This window comes from Micropterus salmoides, unplaced genomic scaffold (genome assembly GCF_014851395.1).
Source record: "Micropterus salmoides isolate LMB-PRFRI ecotype aquatic unplaced genomic scaffold, ASM1485139v1 Ms_hic_scaffold_1, whole genome shotgun sequence".
Taxonomy (NCBI): Eukaryota; Metazoa; Chordata; class Actinopteri; order Centrarchiformes; family Centrarchidae; genus Micropterus; species Micropterus salmoides.
In genome coordinates this window covers 7,585,863-7,605,570 of record NW_024040040.1, presented here as the reverse complement: position 1 = coordinate 7,605,570, position 19,708 = coordinate 7,585,863, and the positions used below count along the sequence as shown (strand labels likewise).

The 19,708-nt window shown below is 40.6% G+C and overlaps 1 protein-coding gene across 14 annotated transcripts in view; it reads left to right on the top strand.

The window, feature by feature from the left end:
- dmd (dystrophin) overlaps positions 1-19,708 on the top strand; it is a 343,068-nt gene that overhangs the window by 279,565 nt on the left and 43,795 nt on the right. For 5 of the 14 annotated variants that reach the window (XM_038716227.1, XM_038716202.1, XM_038716184.1 and 2 more), the window contains exons 62-66: positions 432-700; positions 2,059-2,205; positions 9,716-9,779; positions 12,505-12,568; positions 16,525-16,560. In XM_038716227.1, coding sequence (XP_038572155.1) covers positions 432-700; positions 2,059-2,205; positions 9,716-9,779; positions 12,505-12,568; positions 16,525-16,560 — 580 coding nt within the window. Of the gene's footprint in view, positions 1-431; positions 701-2,058; positions 2,206-5,915; positions 5,989-6,294; positions 6,358-9,715; positions 9,780-12,504; positions 12,569-16,524; positions 16,561-19,708 lie in introns of those variants that run through there. The other 9 variants (XM_038716250.1, XM_038716219.1, XM_038716294.1 and 6 more) reach the window with 8 other exon arrangements.

Sequence of the window (19,708 nt, the reverse complement as noted above, 5' to 3'; positions counted from 1 at the left end):
TTGGATGACCAGTTCTCAACAAAATCGAAATACAAACACACAGACACACACAGATTTCTGTCTTTATTATGGAGATAGTGAACAGTACAGGGACCAGAAAGGATCCCAGCAGAAATTAATTTTGGCTGTCACTACCTTAACAATTAGCTGCTAAACCAGTTACTAACATCCCATCTTGGGCCTCCCATCAGGGGATAATCTTGATCAACTGCATCAAAGACTTTTTGCTTTAAATCATAATAAATTACAACTGTGCTTTTGTTTTGTTTATTTCCCCCACAAGCATTATTTAAATATTTGATGTAGTAGATGGGTAGATGAATAAGGGTTTTTAGATTTGCATGCCACAGCCTGTGAGGGAACAGTTATATTTGTTGTTTTTGCTGTCACCAGATGTTTTTTTCAGGACTTGCTCTATCCATAACCCTTAGGTATCAGCCCGGAGGAGCGTGCCCAGAACGTGGGGAAAGTCCTGCGCAAAGAAGCAGATGACGTGATGACCAAGTGGGACCGGCTCAATGGCGACTCAGCCGACTGGCAGAGGAGGCTAGAGCTGGCTCTGGATCGGCTGATCGAACTCCAGGAGGCGGAGGACCTGCTGGACGGACAGCTGAGGCAGGCCGAGATGGTGAAGGAGGCGTGGGAACCTGTTGGTGACCTGCTGATCGACTCGCTGCCAGAGCACATCGACAGAGTCAAGGTCAGACTGAGTGACACTCACTTTAAATTTAGCTGTGTGTACGATCCATATGTTTTATTACTGTCAAACTACTTTTTACCCTTTGGTATATTTACTCAAAGCAAGTGAGATCGTGATTGAGAAATCTAGATTTCCTCTTGATCTAAGTGGAATTGCACGTTTTATTTTATATAATTAAAGGAGTAGTTTTGGGAAATACTCTTATCGCTGGTTAGCCAAGCTTAGCATAGACTGAAGGTTGTGGGGAAACAGCTTCCATGCCTCTGTCCAAAAGTTCCACCTACCAGCACCTGTAAAGCTTGCTGATAAGAACGTTGCATCTCATCCAAAAAACGAAATATAAAATCAGGTTTTTGCAGGAAGTTACTGAGAGATGATTACAGCACCTAACGCCACATAAAATCCAAAGCAACTTACATTTGAGGAACAACATACAAGCATCAACAGAGCATCAAATAAAGATCTACAACTGACAATACATACTAGTAAGAGCAGCAATAAGTACTAGTAAGAGCTCACAGTACATATCACATCAGTGGGGTAAATACCTAGGGAAGGAAGTAAGAGTTAACAACACTCTTGATCACATCTACAGTAGATCTCTCATCGTCTATAAAACAGGACCCTGGTAGACAATTACAAAGCACAAAAAATGGTTAAAGCTCAGCAAAATACTGTTGTGATCCTTTAAGACCACATCCTAAAACATCACCCAACATCCAAACCAGAGCACAGCCCCTTTCTGGCATTACTCTGTTTTCAATTTAACTTTCCTGAGGAATTTAAACATGTTGGAAGTGAGTTATAAACCCTCTCCTTTAACCCCATGTAAGAACTTTACACTTGAGTTTTGTGCCATCAAGCACATAGCAGGCCACATTTTAACACAAGCTGATAGTCTTCTAAATAACAAATTCATAAAGATTCATTGGTGTTAAAATGTTCCCACTGCAGCTTTTAAAGCCATATGTTAAAGCTATAGATGTACATTACCTTCTCCTGAACCTGAGTGCATCACAGCTGTAGTGGATGACATAGACGAGCTAGGCCAACTTTCTATCTATCAAACAATAATGTTCCACTTGTGCCATGGTGAGAACCCACATTGCATTTATTCTACTTAAGCATGTCAGTGTTTCCCATAGACCAGCAGGCATTAAACAAGCAGAACAAGTGGGGTTTACATGATGGATCCATCTGTTTCTCACTGTTAGAAGAGTTGAGGGGAGAAACAAGACTGAACCGAGGGCTACTATCAACCTGTCTGTGTTTCCCATCTGTCCGCTCACCCCTGGAAACAATGCAGCATAACAAAAAAACTGTGTGTGTGTGCGTGTGTGTGTGTGTGTGTGTTGCAGGAGTTCCAGGAAGAGGTCGCTCTGATTAAGGATGACGTAACACACATGAACCAGTTGGCGTCCACTTTCGGTCCGCCCGACATCCAGCTGTCACCTAGCAACCTGGAACGCATTGAAGATCTCAACACGCGCTGGAGGCTGCTCCAGGTACACACTCGGGAGCACACACACACACACACACACACACACACACACACAGTTCTTCAGGTGTGGAAATCTTCAGCAAATATGTTCATATTATCTTCCTTCAGGCACACATTTAGGTCAAAAAAGATGCACATAAACTCGTGCCAGGACTGATGGCTGCACACACTTAAAACACACTTAGTTAATATAAAATTATTTAAGTGGACCATTAATTAATTCTCTGTCAAGACTCTTCAGCCAGATGTGTCGGAAGTTTTAGTTGCATCTAGTGGTTACGGTTGCGAATTGCACCCAACGGCTCACTCACCGCTCTACCGTGTCTTTGCAAGTGCGTAAGTGAAGCTACGGTGGCCGACACCCTCTGTTTGCTCTTGTACTAAATAATTCACATGGTCCTCCATTTGTCCAAATTTCACGCGCTCTGAAGATGCAGTTTGTTCGTTTGGGCTACTGTAGAAACATGGCAACTCCATGTAAGGGGACTTGTGGTGTATGTAGATAGAAATGGATCATTCAAAGGTGATAAAAAAATAACAGTTCATTATGTGAGGGGTTTATACACCACTGAAACATAGTTATGTTTAATATATTGCATTTCTGTCAATAGATCCTCCTAAATATTACACACTGAACCTTTAATAACAGTGAAAAGACAAAACAATGTTTTTTGCTTTTGTCCAACACCTGTGCAGAGATTTTGGATGCCAAGACATTTCATTGTTCTAAGTTTGAATGATGCTGCAAACATGTGCTTTTATTACTACTGTATCATATTTTTTCAAGTAACATTCAGGGATTGCAACTCCTTGAGTGTTCAGGTTCTTTAGTTGCTGTTAGATAAAATAAAAAATCCAGATTCTCTTTGGATTTGTTGTTCTGGCAAAACAAAAGACACTTACCTCCCAGAATTTTAGAGATTCAGTTTTTCTCTTACTATCAGTATTTCTTTGAATTTCAGGTACTATCTCTTACAGTTGCTAAACTATGATAGTGCTATTCAGGGTAATTAAAAGTTTAGAGAACTTTTAATTGTGTCAAAACATTTGCTGCAAAAGTGATGATGAGATTTGATACTTTTCATTAATACTTTGATGCGTATTTGTTAAAGTTATATTTACTCAGACTGAGATGCTACATTAAGTATTGTACTAATTATAATTGACTTTTCAGATTAGGGTTATTATAGATTTTTTCATGTGTTAATGATGATGCCTTACAACAAACGTGTCCAACATCTTATCAGGTTAGTCTACACTCTATTTTTTTTTTCTTCCACACAAAAACAATATGTGACCGTGTGAGCATATGATGTGTGTTGGTGATCAGAGGCAGCACAGGGTGTGTCTCTGTCAGTCTCAATAAACCTCGTGGCAGCCATGCTGGAAGTCAGACAGTGATTGTTACCGGGGGTGACAGATAGAGCCAATCAGCTGCCAGAGAGACCAAGTAACGCCGAGGAGTCCCGGGCGGAGATGGGCGCCTCGGTGACACCGCGGTGACGGGACCAGACGGCCGGTCTCTCTGAAGCTAGCACCTGACCAGATGTTTGCACAAGCGCACACACACACACACACCTATGTCTTGTAGTGAAGGTGAAAACATAAGTGTAGTTGATATAGATACACAGAGGGAGAAAGACATTTATGGTTATATAAGAAACAAAAACTTTATTGTGCCTGTATTTATCAGACTTCTAGGAATTGCACTTAAGAACGCTACAAGTAAAACATTTTGGCTACATTTTATCTTAAAGCTACGCACGTACTCAAACTTAAACGATAAAATCCATTGACCACATTTAGCAAAATCCTTGCAATACAGACGCACATTATGATACCTGAATAAGACACTCACAATTTCTTTCTTTCTTTTGGTTTGTTTTCTTTCGGGTTTGCTGTAATCTGATACTGTTTCAACACCATTTTATGTTTCGGGTGTTTGAAATATGCTATAAAGTGTTTTCTACAATAATAATAATCCCTCTCTCTCTCTGTGGGAAACACTGTGTTTACAAACAATAATTGGGATTCATGTTGATAAATATGGGTGGGCAGGAGGCTGAGTGTGAGCAAGCATTCTCAATCTGACAACCCTTTCCATTATTTCGTGACTGGTACCCTATAAGCCTTTTTGCGATCTTGATTATGAAATACTAATATATTCCACCGTGTTGTCCACCTTAAGATGGCTTGCATTAAAACAACACGGGGCCCAGTGTCAGATATGCGCTTTTTGTAGTCCATCTTGAGAACATTGTAGTTTCATGATTGCTGGTCATGTCAGTAACATCCGCCGTCGCATTATTACGTCGCCTAGAAAAGGGCAGTCGGATTCTCTGAGCCCCGCGGCCCTCTTTGCCTAAGTCCTTATGAATTCTCCTTCACATCTTTCCTTGACCTCATGACGTTTTCCATCGAGGTCAAGGAATGGTGGTTAGGAAAGGAGTTTTTTTTACTTTTTGGACGCAGCCCAAGACTTACCCCACGTCTGCCATGTTGATACTGCCATGTCACAGCCTACATAAACCAAATGGATTTCACGGAAAATCCGACCCAATTTCTTCACAAAGGAAGCAGCATAGAGTGTGTGAGAAAACTGGCCAATGGTTAATTTTTTATGTGTGGTTACAACCCCTTCACAAATTGGCAATAAAAAAGTGATTAATTTCATTTAAAAAAAATTACGTATAGCCCTTTTAAAATTAAAACAATTTATTAAGATTACAAATGTTATTTTATCTAGGGAAAATGCTTATTATCTTATGGTGCATTCATGTGGTGTCGGAATAATTGGAAACATTATTTCCCGACTGCGCAAATTCACATGAACGCTACCTGAAGTCAAAACAACAACTCGGGAAGTCTGAGAAAATTTTGGTACACGAGTTGCAGAGTTGTTGACATCATACATGTATAAACATGGTGGACAACATGGCTTATGGTAAGAAACTTTTGATTAATAGTGCAAAATCACATTGCAAATGTCATAGTATTGCTAACATGTCATTTGTAATATGGTATCAGGTTTGCTGTCCATGTAGAGTGACCTAGATTAATTACAAAAGTTATTTATTAGTAGTATTTGAAGTACAAGCTGGATTCTATTGGTTGTTTCCAACACATCTTTGTAGTAGCGTCCATGTTGTTTCCACAGTCTGATTTAAAAGCACGTGAACACACACTGAAGTCGGAAGAACAACTTCACAACTCGGGAAACGGAACCATCTGAGGAGCACGTGAATGCACCATCAACGAATGCCCCTCAGAAGTATTTGTGTTATAGGCGAGGGGGCCACTAGGATCTCATCATCCTAGGGGCACAGCTTGTTTTCAACCACAAGTAACGAGTTCTAGCTAATCACAGCATAGTCAGACGGGACTTGACGCAAAATGGGTAAGAGCAAAATTAATGCTATGGCACTGGTATGACCGGGCCATAAATGACCTCTAGAGCTCTGTTTAATTTTAAGTTTGCAAGTGGGAGTAAAAGGAATTTCACTTTTAGCAGCTTGATAAACACAGGCCTTGGTCAGAGACTACGTGATACGTGTCACATTTTCACTTAGGAAGGGATTAGTCTTTCTGTTTTCCCTGATATGCATGAGCTGATCTAAACGGGTAAGAAGAGAATTAAGTTTTTCATTTGGACAGAAAAGAGGATTTAACTGCCAGTTTTTGAAAAGTTATTTTCCATTGCAGGTGGTTCACTGGGAGCAGTATGTTTGCCCAGGAATTTTTGGCATCACTTTTAATGGCAGGGTGGTGGATAAGAAATCTGTGTGTGGTACGTGTGTGTGCAAGCACTGGCTGATAAAGTCTGCGTCCCATGTGTGTCTGTGCTTTCATGTTTTCTGCTTAAGTTGATGTGGCTTACATTTTAGGTGAGTGCTTGTGTTTGTACGTGTGTGTGTGTGTGTGTGTGTGTGTGTGTTACCTGCACATTCAGGTCTCTTTAGTCGTTTCACAGTGTTCTTTTGTGCCTAAAAGGTCGAAGCTGATTGGCCGGCACGGAGACACAGTGCACTCTGAGTAAATGCGCCAAATTCCTCCTCAACAATACCACTCCTCTCGTTTGTACAATTCTGATTAGGTTACCATGGATACAGGGAAAAGCAACTCAGGCAGAAATGGATTGGGTGAGGTGGACTCGAAGGTAATTTCACCGTTTGGTTTCATGTCACGTCTAAGCCCCCCAAAAAAAGGACTGGTCATCGCTGTCATATCTTCATCTGCTCTTCATCTCATACCATAAATCATACACACACACACACACACACACACACACGCAGCCTTCTCATTCGGGTTATGGTTGAATGGTTGGATGGTTAATCAGCCAATCTGTCCACTCAGACTGGATAATAACCAATCTCAGTCCCTTGGCTTCAAGACGTCAATCAAATAAAGCTGAGGCGCCTTTAAGCTTGATGATTCACTTTTTCACTTCCTAGAACAAAAAATCTGCTAATCAGTGTCTGCCAAAGCTCTGCATGCCGGCCAGAGCAGCATGTGTTGCCTGGGAACATTAGATCATTGAACACTGTGTCAGGAAGCATCAGTGCTTATAGTCATACAGCGGCTCCTCATGGGACGTTCAGGGTGCAGCTAACTGGCAAGTGTTGGTACCGAACTGTAGTCATTGCCTGCGAGCATCAACTGGCGTTTTATGTGTATTAAACATCAGATTAGAAAGACTTAATGGAAGCACCAGATTTTGAGAAAGTGCCCACGACATTGCTGTAAAGTATTCATCCTTGCTTATGCTGCAACATTTTATAGCTTATAGAGGAATTTTGTGATTTATGGTGGTAAGAGATACATTTGACTAATAAATAATGAACGTAGGCTTTAATCAGTCTCACTGAGCAACTGTTTAGAAGTGATTTGGAGCAATCTGACGTATAAACTAAATGCCATCTTCCAAGGAGGTATTTTTATTATTGGCAGTTCTTGTGTTCTGTTCCCGTCAGTTCTTGTGGCTATGATTTCTTGTAGTTATTTGGAGACTGGATTATCAAAAATGGGCTATGTGATTCTGGAGAAATCCAACACCGTGACAGATACCATGCTATAGAGCGGACTACAAAGCAAGTAATGTAGCTAACGATAGCTAAGTTACACCGGTACACCGGTTCCTTAAAGCGATACTCACAGCTCTCCAGCTGCTGTAGCTAACATCACCACAACAGCATGTCTTGGTGAACTAGAAAGGAAGCTGAATGTCCGTGGGCATTTAACGTTACCTGGCACACAAATCATGGCTGGAACAGCTGGAATAGGGTTGTGTGGCGGGGTGGGGTCCACAAAACGGACAGCTAGTGGACTCAGACGAGATATTGGCTGAATTTGCCAAAACGACGAGTACTGGATTAGAATCTACCTACCTTTAATTTACTACAGCTGATCAAAATAGACCCTAATGTATATTTTGTGTGATGAAATAGACATTAACATATCTCATTCAAGATTAAATAGTTGCAAACTTTCCAGAGTTTGAAAATCTCGAGTATTACAAACTGTTGTTTGTGGTGTTTAGTTGTCCGATAAGCCTTTAAATGTATTAATCTGTTTCTCAAACTGAACTTCCTGGATTGTATTTTATTTCTCACCAGTAGGTAAACACTTTTCACTCTGAATCCCCTGGTTTTTAACCCATATATACACACAAATACCATCGAGCGAGGTACAGTCAAGGCACTGGCCAAAAAATTAACGATTAGAGTTCAGTGTCTTGCTCAAGGACATGTAGACAGGTAGGAGCCAGGGATCCAACCTTGCAATTAATTGAACACCTTCTCTCCCTGCTGAGTTTTATGTATTTGAGTTTACTTGGCTTCTCCTACAACAAAAATCAGCTCCGTCATGTCTGCTTATGGAAAATGTTCAACATAATTTTTATTATGTGTACATCACATATTCTCCTTCATACCTGTGTGATCACAGGTTTGCAAAGATCACTCTCCTTGAATTCTGGTGCTACAAAAAAGCTATTTTGTTTTCTGTTTGACCTTTGGTTTTTAATCTATCTTACGTTTTGACAAAGAATCCTTTCTAGCGTTCAGTACTTCAGATAAAGTTGAACCATTTATCAGAGTTTCATGCCAGTGATGCAGTGATACTAGAGTTTACATGAGCATTTTGATGTTGTAAAATCAGTGCCAACAAAAAAAGCTTACAAAACAGGTGTTTAGATTTGGATCATTGACAAGCTTAAGAGTTTGCAGTTTAGATGGGAATCTGTGAGCCAGGAGACAAGTGTGTGTACCCCGCTGGGTTAGGCCCACCTCCCTGTGTGTACCTACAGAGCTGTGCTGATTTACCACAATTATCTCAACTCCATCTAGATCGACAGCTCATTCAGAGCTGAAGGAGACTCACAGGAGACTGCATCCTCTCTAATTCCTCCACTTCAAATTCAATTATCTCTTCCATGCTTGTCTTTGTGCCTCCTTCCCTCCCCTTCCTTTCCCTCCATCTGACCAGCCTTGTACTTCTACTCACTGCTCTTTCTTTGCAACAGCATGTCGTGTGCCGAAGTTCACACTGACACACACAAACCACCTCCCAGTGTGTCCCAATCATCGCATTAAAAAGCGGTCCATTACTTTGAGGAAGCATTAGGGCTGAAGGTTTTCTCGTGGCCTTGTCATTACTGATTACAGGATTTATATTTCTTATTTCTTCCCAGAAAACAGGGATTTTTCGCCATAACCTGTATTTAATTTTATAGTACAGTCATCAATCCACAGTCATGTAACTGCATTCTGGGTGTGTAATTCTGGCTTTTCTTGGCCACCAAGGCTGCAGTAACTTCACTTTGGTTTGGTAATCTCTGGGCCGTTGAACTCACACTTGCGCTTAACTGCACGTGCCACAGAGAAACAGCCCGTTAGACAGATATTAAAGCAGAAAAGCAAAAGGTAGCTAGTAAGATAGCCACGGCTATTCTTCCTAGCTCTTATGTATAATTTAAAAGTCTCTATTTTGATAAATTGACCTCTTGGTAATTAGTTTTGGTATTTCCACATGAGGCAGTGGCTAAAAACAGTCATCCTCCTGCTAAGGGTAGCAGACTTACCTCGGCTATAGCTCACTAACTTCCATCTCAGCCTTTGACTCTTGTGGAATTAAGGTAATTTGGTGAGGTTAAAGCTATATTAGATTGTACTATTAAATTGTAGATTCATTTTTTTTATATTGATTTCAATATAAATAAGTGCCTTGTGAAACAGAGATACATACAAGTATGGATGTTAAAAATCTTAAATAAAGACAATACCAAACTAACTAGATAAAATGGGCAAGCAATCTGTGAGCACATTTTGATAAACGACCTAAAAAAGCAATAAATGAAGGCATTACAACTTTTCTATCAGTTATCCTGCCCAAAGACTTCAACCTCACTGCTTCTGTAGTTACTGCTAACACATGACAACACAGTGAATTTGGCGAGAAATCCTTGTATTGTCTATCTATTCTCTCTAAATGTGTGTCTTTCCATCTTTCTCCATCAGATCTCCATCAACGAACATCTAAAGCAACTTACAGAGGCTCACAGGGACTTTGGCCTTCTGCATGGTGAGTTAAAACACACACTACACGAATGTGCACACATGCCTACCTGCTCAGACTGTTGACAACGGACAAAAGACTCAAGAGGTTGTGTGTGTGTGGAAGAGATAAGACAAAATGTGTTAGACAAAACGAGGCGCTCACCTCCTGACAGCGTCTCACTCAGTGGCACTCAGTCATGTGTGAGTGAGAAAGAAAAGTCTAACCTGAAAAATCTAACCTTTGTGATGGAGGTCCAAGTATGTTTTTCCTATAGTGAGTGTTAAAACTGGGTTGTATTATTAAATACAGTAGCTTTCCTACATTGTCCTTATCAAACTAGGGCTAACTACCTACCACCTATACAAGAACAATGCTCCTTCTTTATTTCCATCACTATGACCTTTATTTTTTGTGTTTTAGCATGCTTGTTTACCTGTTACGTAGCCTTCATGCATATTTAAGACCATTTTTACAATCGTGAGCTCAACCCGTTCTCACTCTCAAGTCGTCGCATATGGACAAATGGTCAAGACCCATTGGTGTCAGTTTGTAACGCACTGAGGAGCCCCTTCATAGCTCAACCCGTGGGGGAAGCCCTGTAGCATCGTTCATTTAACGCTAATGGTAGGTGTAGGACATTTAACACAAAGGTCTAGAGTAAGGAGGTGGATGGGTGGGCCAGACACTGGACTTTCACCCAGGATAATGTAAGTTGCACAAGTTACGCAAGTGATGTTCGTTAAGTCACGTAATTTTGTTATTTTAACCCAAAGCATGATCTTTTCTCAAACCTAACCAAACACTTTTTGTGCCTAAACCTAAACAAATGGCGACATTTCACAACATTAACCACTAGTTTTATTTTTATAGTCTAACCGGACGTTGCATATTTATTATTGCTAAATTGACCACAGATCCCTACACGTCCAATAATGCCGACATTAAAGCGGCACCGGGGCATAGCCAGGGGTCTTGACCAAGAGTTTTTAGCTAAATCATGGAGCTAACATAAATTAGCTTGCTAGACCTGATAAAATCTGCTAGCCACAGATGTTAAACAGGCAAGGTACAACAGACGAACATGATACAGAAAAGGACATGAAGCACCGGGCAACATAACATAGCCATATGGCAAGGAGTTAGTGGGAATGGCCCAGTTAAGTTAGTAAGACCAGTATTGAAGTCCAGTAGCTACAGTTCTCTACCACAGTCAAGTAAAAGAAAAAAGGGATATGCAGCAATGTGTTATCCAACACAATTGGCAGTTTCAGGCTAGAAATGAGAAGTCAGTTTTTGTCTTCCTCTGTGTGAAACCAAGGGCAAATTGTTTAAAACTGTTAACATGTTAAACTGTGTGCTGAGTTAGGGGGCTTGGAGAAGGGTCAATTGGTGGTCACAGTTAGATGCTTTTATTACCAACAATTATAATATAGTTAAAATTTCATTTTAACTATTAATTTACACAAATCATACAGGCAACCATCAGTTTTTGAAAAAGCAGAGATCTAACTTTATCATGTAACAGCAGCTTTAATAGACAAGAATGCAGAACAAAAAGCAAAGCAGCCACAAGCAACAACTCTCAATGATTTTCTTGCACTTAGTTATATTATCACTATTATGTTCTCTAGTCATAAATTACAGCTGCATGTAAAAAGTAGGACAGCGGTGTTGTACTTTAAAAGGAAAGTAACAAAGGACACAACTCTCGCAGTACATTAAACATGGCAGATTAATGATGTATAAAAGTGTCTAAAGACTATAAGGGTTTTTGTCATTTAAGGTTATCCACCTGGAGCCACTCATCAAAGCGCTAGCTGCTTTTTCTCATCAATTCTGTTTAGTTTCATTACAGCTCATTTGCAGAGTAATTAAAAGACCACAGATAACAAAAGATCACTCATGGGCTCACGGCAGTCATTAAAATTGAAGAAGCACATGGGGCTTGTATGAAAAAACTAAGAAAACAAAAAGTGAAATTGACACCCCAGATACAAATGAGTGGTTAAATGGCAATAACATATTCTGTGAGATGGCAGAACAGCAAATAGGACCATAAAATATCATGATATCAAGGGGGAAAAAAACATAGATTGAAACATCCCTTGTAGGTAAAATGAAGTCTTTGGGGATGAGACCCAATTCAGTGTTAATTTGTTCGTATATAAATGTTCCATCCAGCTTGATAATGGAGCTGTGTTAGATGCAGCAGGACAGATACACATAATAATGGGGTTGTAATAAAGATGGCAGTGATAATGATGGAAGAGTCAGAATGTGCACGTTTTTCATATCTTACTGCTGCTGCTGCTGTTGATACACGCTGCATGTGTCCTGGCAGTTGTCCCACAATGCATCGTTCTGTTTTTAACTGCAGCAAATTTTACCCGTGGGGCACAATAATGCCTATACAGCGGGTAGTTTCCGCCAAGCCATCTGATTGGTCAGAGACGCATTCCAACAGTGCTGACAATTCCCAGAAAGCACAGTCTGCTTTAATAGTTAGCGTGCCAACTCTTGTGGGCATAATAAATGAGATAATTAGCAATATTTCTTGTTTTTCTGCTGTTTTTCATTATCATGTATATTACTTTGAAGAAAATGTTTCATTACATGTGATGTTTCGCTGCATACACATTTCCCGGACGGGCATGCTTTTGTTAGACCTGTAGATAAATGTGTGTGTGAAAAGTTGAACAGCCTGCAGACGGTTTGAGAAGTTGTTAATACCCTTGTTGCTCTGTCTCAGCAGGATCTGTAGAGAGCCCCTTCGAGCAGGGCATCTCCCCAAACAACGTGCCCTACTACATAAAGTAAGTACTGACCTCTGAGTTGCGGCCCGGCAGATCTCTTCACTGCTATTTACACTACAGTTTCACGAGACTACACACAAATGACCTGACAGGTTTATTTAGTTCTAGTGAGGCCGACAGATACTTCACACAATGGTCTAGTTAAATGTACAAATTTGTAATTCGAGTGTACTAACCTTTTAACAAAGTGGAGTGTACTTTGCATTTGCACTAAAGTTAACATTTAAAAGCCATGTTGCACTTGAAAAGCCTGAAAGTGTAGAACTTGCTTGAAATGTTTCTTGATCAGTTGACTTCTAACATCAGTTGCCTCAATAAACTAATGTCACCGCCAGCAGTCAGGATTTCTCCACCACCATGCAAACTGTTACATTAAAAATAGTGATCGACAGGACTCAACATAGGTTTAAGCTGTTGGAGCCTGAGCATTCAGACAAGGGGTTCTACACCTACATCGTGACGGTGGTGATCAAAATCAAAACACATCTCACAACTCTTCTCCAGTGCACTTCTCTTTATTCACCAAAAGCGTTTGCCTCAGTTGTGTCATGTGACTCGATTTACTGTATACACTGGATGTGGTGACACTGACTGTGAATGACGTGAACTATAATTGGGTTGATTACATTTGGCAGATGAGGTTAGACTAAGTGAATGTGGAAGTCATGAAGTGTGAAAACACTAGTCAGACACAGGTTATGATACAAACATGTCCCACTTCTGTCTGACCCTAACAGTCAGGATGTAAAGGTGCTATTTAAGTATTTAACAACTTGTTAACTAATGGCTATAAATCATCAAACTTGCAATCCATGATTTCTTGCATTGTACTTAATAAAACTCCAAAACACATGTCACGTATGTAAATTGTGATGGTTTTCAGATTATAATCTTTATTTTAGTGGCATTTGATGACAATTTTTTTAACTTGTGGTAACAAGAAAATAAAATGTCATGAATACAAAACATCCAATATTACAACATTTTCTCAGGCAAAAACAATCTTTTATCTTAAACTGATCAGTCCGGAAAAAAGGTTGAGTCTCCTTTTTTTTAAACACAAAGCAGCGAATTTCTCAAACATATTTTTCAAAACACAGTATATCTTCTGTTCCATCTCTTCATATTTATAGATACCCAAAACTCACTGTGTAGTACTGTAATATGTTGTGCTCAGCTTCTCAAAAAAGTCATGTCATTCATCTCTTAACATATGCATGTGAAAACGACACGTAGGAAAATAACTCAGCAACAAAGAATAGTGGAACATAGAACTCAACATGGTAAAATGAAAGATTGTACTTGCCAAATAATGTTAAAATGTTGGTTGTAATGTTATGTTTTGTGCATCGTTTTTATTTCTCTTGTACATTTCTGCAACCAGTAGATATAGTAAATATTGTACTTACTAAGAAGGTGATCATTATGTAGTATCTACAGTGAACTATACGTTGCACGACACCACCCTGATTAGGACAAGATTGCAGAAAACATTTGGTTAACAAAGCTTACTGGAGAAGAGTTGGGTGACAAGTTTTCATTTAGCAGCCTGTATGAGCAGTTGGGGAAACTTGTGTCAAAGGTTGTCTGTAAAATGTATATGGGTTTAAAGCTGGAGTGAGATGTAACTTAACTCAAGAGGCACCTTAAAGAAAAGGGTGCGCTGGATTTAACACATAAGACAAAACGAGTTGCAAAACACAATAATTGTTTCGTTGGAAGCCAAAATCAAAATCGTGATTTAAAATTTGATTAATTGCACAGCCGTCGTTTGAGCTCGCTGGTACGGTGTGGCACATGTCTGCCAAATGTCTTGTTTAGCCATTTAGTCTTTGTGTCTTTGCTATTAAGAACTCCGCTAATGGTTTGTTCTTGCATATTTAGCACATTTAATCCTTTATTCGTTGACATTTTACCAATCTGCCGGTCCACCCATCCACCCATCCATCTATCCATCCATACATTCCCAACGTGATGATGATGATGATGGGACAGTTTTTGAGAGCCAGAACCGTGAGTGAATCTCGGCACGTCAGCAGGGAAACTTTACATTCAGTTGATGACAGGAAAACATTTGTGGTGGTTATACAGCCGTATTTTATCATTTGCTTCCAGAATGAATACGCTTGTTTTTCTACAAGTTGGTAGCTCGACTTCAGATGTGCTGACCTCCTGGTCCCCTTGGTTTTTATGTTATAGGTGTTAAAATTTAAGTAATTCATCATGGTCAGCACAATGTAAGGAACTGAAGTCGTCGTCTCAGGTAATATACAGATCCTGCATTAGCTAAAAATTGGTCTCCTTAGTACAGCTTTTCCCAACTGCTGACATTAACATGATCATCTCAACAAGGCACTAAGAAATGTGTTAAAACTTATATTAAAGCCTATATAACATAACAAGTGTTTTGCTGTTGTTGCTTAAAGAGGTCCAAACATTTAGAGATTATTTACTTCATTATGTCTGGAAACATGCTTGTCGAGCAGGTGAGTCCCCGCTCGCGCTGCGGTGCTCTGGTGAATGCTGGGAGACTGTTTACTACTCATCAGCAGATAGCAGAAGTCTTGGAGGTGGGGTGTATTAGCACAGTAGTCAGCGCAGTCTTACAACTTCTGCCTCAGCGCTGCAGGGTGCACAAGCAGCCGTCTAACCGTTGGTGAGTTGGTACAGCAAAGGAATTCACTTAAAAACATTAAACATGAGGGATAATCATTCGGGAAACTTTTAAAATTGTGCACCCACGTGCTTGGATACATTCTTATTTGTTTTTTTGAGCTAGTTTAAGGAATGCTATGATAAATCTAGAGAGGCTATAACCTCTTCAGTCCTCCCAGATATGGCAGTGGCTCCGACTTTACAAACTCATGTTGCTTCAGAACTTAATTTTAAATTCTAGGGGATAAATCAAAATGTAAGCATCATGTTTATGTGTTAGAGCAAACAGATACACAGTGTCATACAATGTAGAGAAAATAAATAAAGCTAGACCATGGACAGTAGCTGAAAGAAGAAATAACACTTCCCTCCTCTTACAAATGGAATGTTTAAATCGTTAGCAATATGGTTGAGCAATATGACCAAAAATGTTCTCAGGAAATGTTTTTTTATATCATTCGATATTGATAATTATCATAAATCATTATTTCCTTTAAGTTTAAAGGCTGATTTTTGCCCTAAATGTGGTTTTAAACTGTTCTTAATGGTCAGAACTTGACAAACCCTTGATGCCAAACATAAATCTGAGGTAGAACATTCAAAACATTTTTTCAACATATATGCGTGAGTAAAATTAAGTAAAATGTTCTTTCAGTTCCTTTTTTCTCAATAAAATAAATATCTTATTATTTAAGTGTGAATTCGTTCGTGATTCAAATGAATTAAATCAAAAGGAAATGTGAATAATAATTATGTTATTTAGTCAAATTAAATTGCGATATTTTTTTTTTTTTTATTGCCCAGCCCGAATTAGCAATAAAACACATCCTTACTCAATTCAATACACAATACAATGCTAGCATGTTCCCAGGTTGCTAGTATGTTAGTCGTTGGATACGTCACCAATCCTCAATCAGCATTATTACACTTTTTCCATGTGAATGGTCCTTGATCCAAAAAGTACAGCAAAAGTTACATATTCTTAGCTATTCACTTGTGATTGGTCAACCTCACATCCTGTTTCTTCCACCGACAGAGAGCTCGCACGGCTTTGGTAATCAGCAACTAGCAGTTTGGTGTGTTTGAGTTAATACTTAATGACTGAGTGAGCGAGATTGCACGTAACTGTCTTGTTGTTCAAGTAGCGAGTAAGAGTTTTTACTTAACACTTCACTTGACGTGGAATTAACTGCAAGTGCGAGAAAACACATTCAACTGAGAAAGAAAGAGGAGGAAGGAGGGAGGGAGGGAGGGAGGGAGGGAGGGAAACAGAAGTGACAGATTCTCCTCTCCACATGCAGAGAGAAAGCTGGACCTGACCAGATGACCGAGACCCTGTGAGTGCCAGACGACCACACACACACACTACATGTCTACACACACACACAAACAGCCTTCACTGTATGCTGCATGCACACACACACACTCACATACACACAATATATACACACACTGGATCTGTATGACACACATGCATATTAACACAAAAGCTGTATGTGGCCAAAGGTATGTGGACACTCAAACATTACACTCTGTAGTATGTAATTGCTGGTGTAATGACAGCCTTCACTGCTCTTTGGAATTTAAGTACAAAGTGCAAATTTACTTCAGTAATTTTATACTTCTACTCCACTACATTTCAAAGGGAAATGCTCCACTGCAGCCATGGTTGCTACTGTCTTTATAGATTATGAATATATGGTCTTCGGGTCTAGGGCTGCAACCAATGATTGTTTTCATTGTAGATTAATCTAACAATCATATTGTTAATCAATCATTGTACGGTCAATGAAATATCAGAAATTGTTTAAAATAGCCTTGCGAAAGTCAAACTTAAAAGGTCCTACAAACTTACCTCCCAGCTAATTAAAAGGGTCAAACCATCAGAAAGAAACTGTCGTAGTGTGGACAGATGAGGCTACAGCTGCTCTACAGGACTGGGCACGCCCAGGAGAACCGCCTTGAGGATTATACAGCACCAGTGACATCATACATCAGCAAATGCGTTGACGATGGGGTGATCACTAAGACAGTAAAGTCATTCCCCATCCACAACGCCAGGATCAGTGTAAAGGTGAGGGCTCTTAAGTAAAGTGACAAGGAAGCATACAACGCCGCCAGAGCGAGACTTGAAGCTGGCATCAAGGACGAGAAGCGGAGACTGAAGAGAGACCTCAACACTAACAAAGTTATGTGGCAGGCGATCAAAAACATCACAGGCTAAAAAAGCAGAAGGAAGGCCACATTACCAGATGAGCTAAGCACCCTTTATGCTCACTTTGATCTCTTCAACAAAGAGTCAGCTAAAGTCTACTCCACCTCCAGAGGACCGGCCACTGTCAGTACCCATGTGAGAAGAGTCCTGCTTTCATTTAGTCCACCATTCATTTATTTTTACGTGTTTCGCATGAGTCCCCAGGCTTCATGGAAGTGAAAGACTTAGTAGAAGATCTGAATACTTCTTTCAGCTACACGAGCATTGATAAGGTTGGCCATTGATGTTGGGTGGTAAGGCCTGGCTTGTAGTCAGTGTTCCAGTTCACCCCAAAGGTGTTGAGGTCAGGCCTCAAGTCAAGTTTTCCAGCAACGAAGAGGGAAAATCAATCATCTCCAAACTGTTGCCTCAAAAGCCACTTTTCCATTACCGGTACCAGCTCAACTCGCCTCGACTCAACTACTCGACTCGGTTTTGGCCCGCTGTGTTCCGTTTTCCATTGCATTTCCAGAGATAGTACCCCTCAATGTAGCTGGTCGTCATAGCAACGCCACACACGACTGACGCGACGTAATGTTCAATGCAACACACACACAGACTAGCTATCACTTGATTTAAGATTCAACATTGCTCAGAATGTAAAGACAGATAAGCGGAATAAAAATCTTACAGCGGTGTGTTTTCCTCTGCTGTTGTTGCTGGAGTCGTCTGCTGCGTTGGCTGCAGCGGTCTGTGTGACTGTGGGACCAGAGGGCCTCGCGAGCCACTCCCACGGGTTGGCGTGAGCTTCCCCCGTCGCCACTTGCGGAGCTCCTCAACTCCGAAAACGTTCCAAGCACATTTTTGCTCCGCCCTCACTTTTCGTAAAACTGTCAATATTGGAAATCTACACAGTTGATTTCTCACCTCAAAACTTCTCAGAAGTGGATTTAGTGACGAAATAACGTATGAAAATTGTAAAATATAAAACTTTCTGGCCTCTGTCTGGTGCAGCAATGATGAATGCAGTGAATAGTGACGATTCTCTCTGACCAATCAGCAGTCTGCAGTGTTTTCACGTCACATTTTAGTATCGCCTCAGCTCGCTTAGAACCCGCTTAGTACCAGGTAGCAGGTACAGGTACAACTTTTCCCCAATGGAAAACCAAAAAAGGTGAGATGAGCTAGTACCATGCGGTGGAAAAGGGGCAAAAGTTGGGGCCATACTATCCTCTTTGTATGCTTCATCGGCACTAAGGGGCCCTGACCATGGGGAAAAAAAGCCCAAAAAGTATGCAGTGTTGACTGTGTCCTGTGTCCGCATACTTTTGTCCCTATAGCGTCCTCGCACACATTGTAGACTTCACACGCTGCAGCAGCAAGTGTGCAGACACACAACACACGCACCCGGGCTGGAGCCTACACACACACTTCACAATGCACCCACGCTGTGTCTCATGCATACAAACACACTCTTATGCACATTCGGGGCACAGTGCGACAACATATGGCCGAACAACTGCTTCTCGTGCACGATCACTTCAAACCTGCAACATCCAACTTGTTACCCCATGTAAGCCATCCCCGTCCTATGAGGGTGTGTTTGATTTCCTTCGCTGCAAGCAAGCTCCCCCACAGTTGGGGGGGCACAAAGATACTGGAATGAATAGCTGTGGATGCAGGGAGCGGCCCGTAGAGAATGCCTTTGTACAGGGTCCAGGATTTTGTGTTCCATAACCTCCTACACAAACGCAGTCAGCTGCAAAACAGCGTCCAAGAGCTTAAATCAGTAATCAGGGATTGTTTGATGTGTTGAATACATCCCTCTTCGTCCTCTTCCTCCGTCTCAGTCTCTCATTGTCTCTCTGCTACACATACACACACACCCACACACTCAGGTATAAAGACATATTGTTGTGGTGGGATAAAATAACAGTTGAGACTTGTCCATAAATTACAGGCTGTTCTTCTCTCTTTGCTGGTGCAACATAGCCTACATTTCTCAAGCCTTGAACATTGATTCCCAAAGCAAAGAGACCCCCCTCCTCCTCTTCCTGTCTCTCCTCTCTTCTCTCCTGTGTGCCTTGTCAAAGCAAAAAGTGCATTTTTCTCTATCCCTATCTGCCTCCTTTCCCTTTTCTTTCTTTCTTTCTTTCTTTCTGTTCCTCTTTCTTTCTTTCTGTTCCTATTTCTTTCTCCCTCCATGGCCTTGAATGTGGGAATCTGTGTGTCTTCAAAAGCAAAGTCTCTCTCTCTCTCTCTCTTGTCAGGGAGGTGAAAAACCTCCTAGG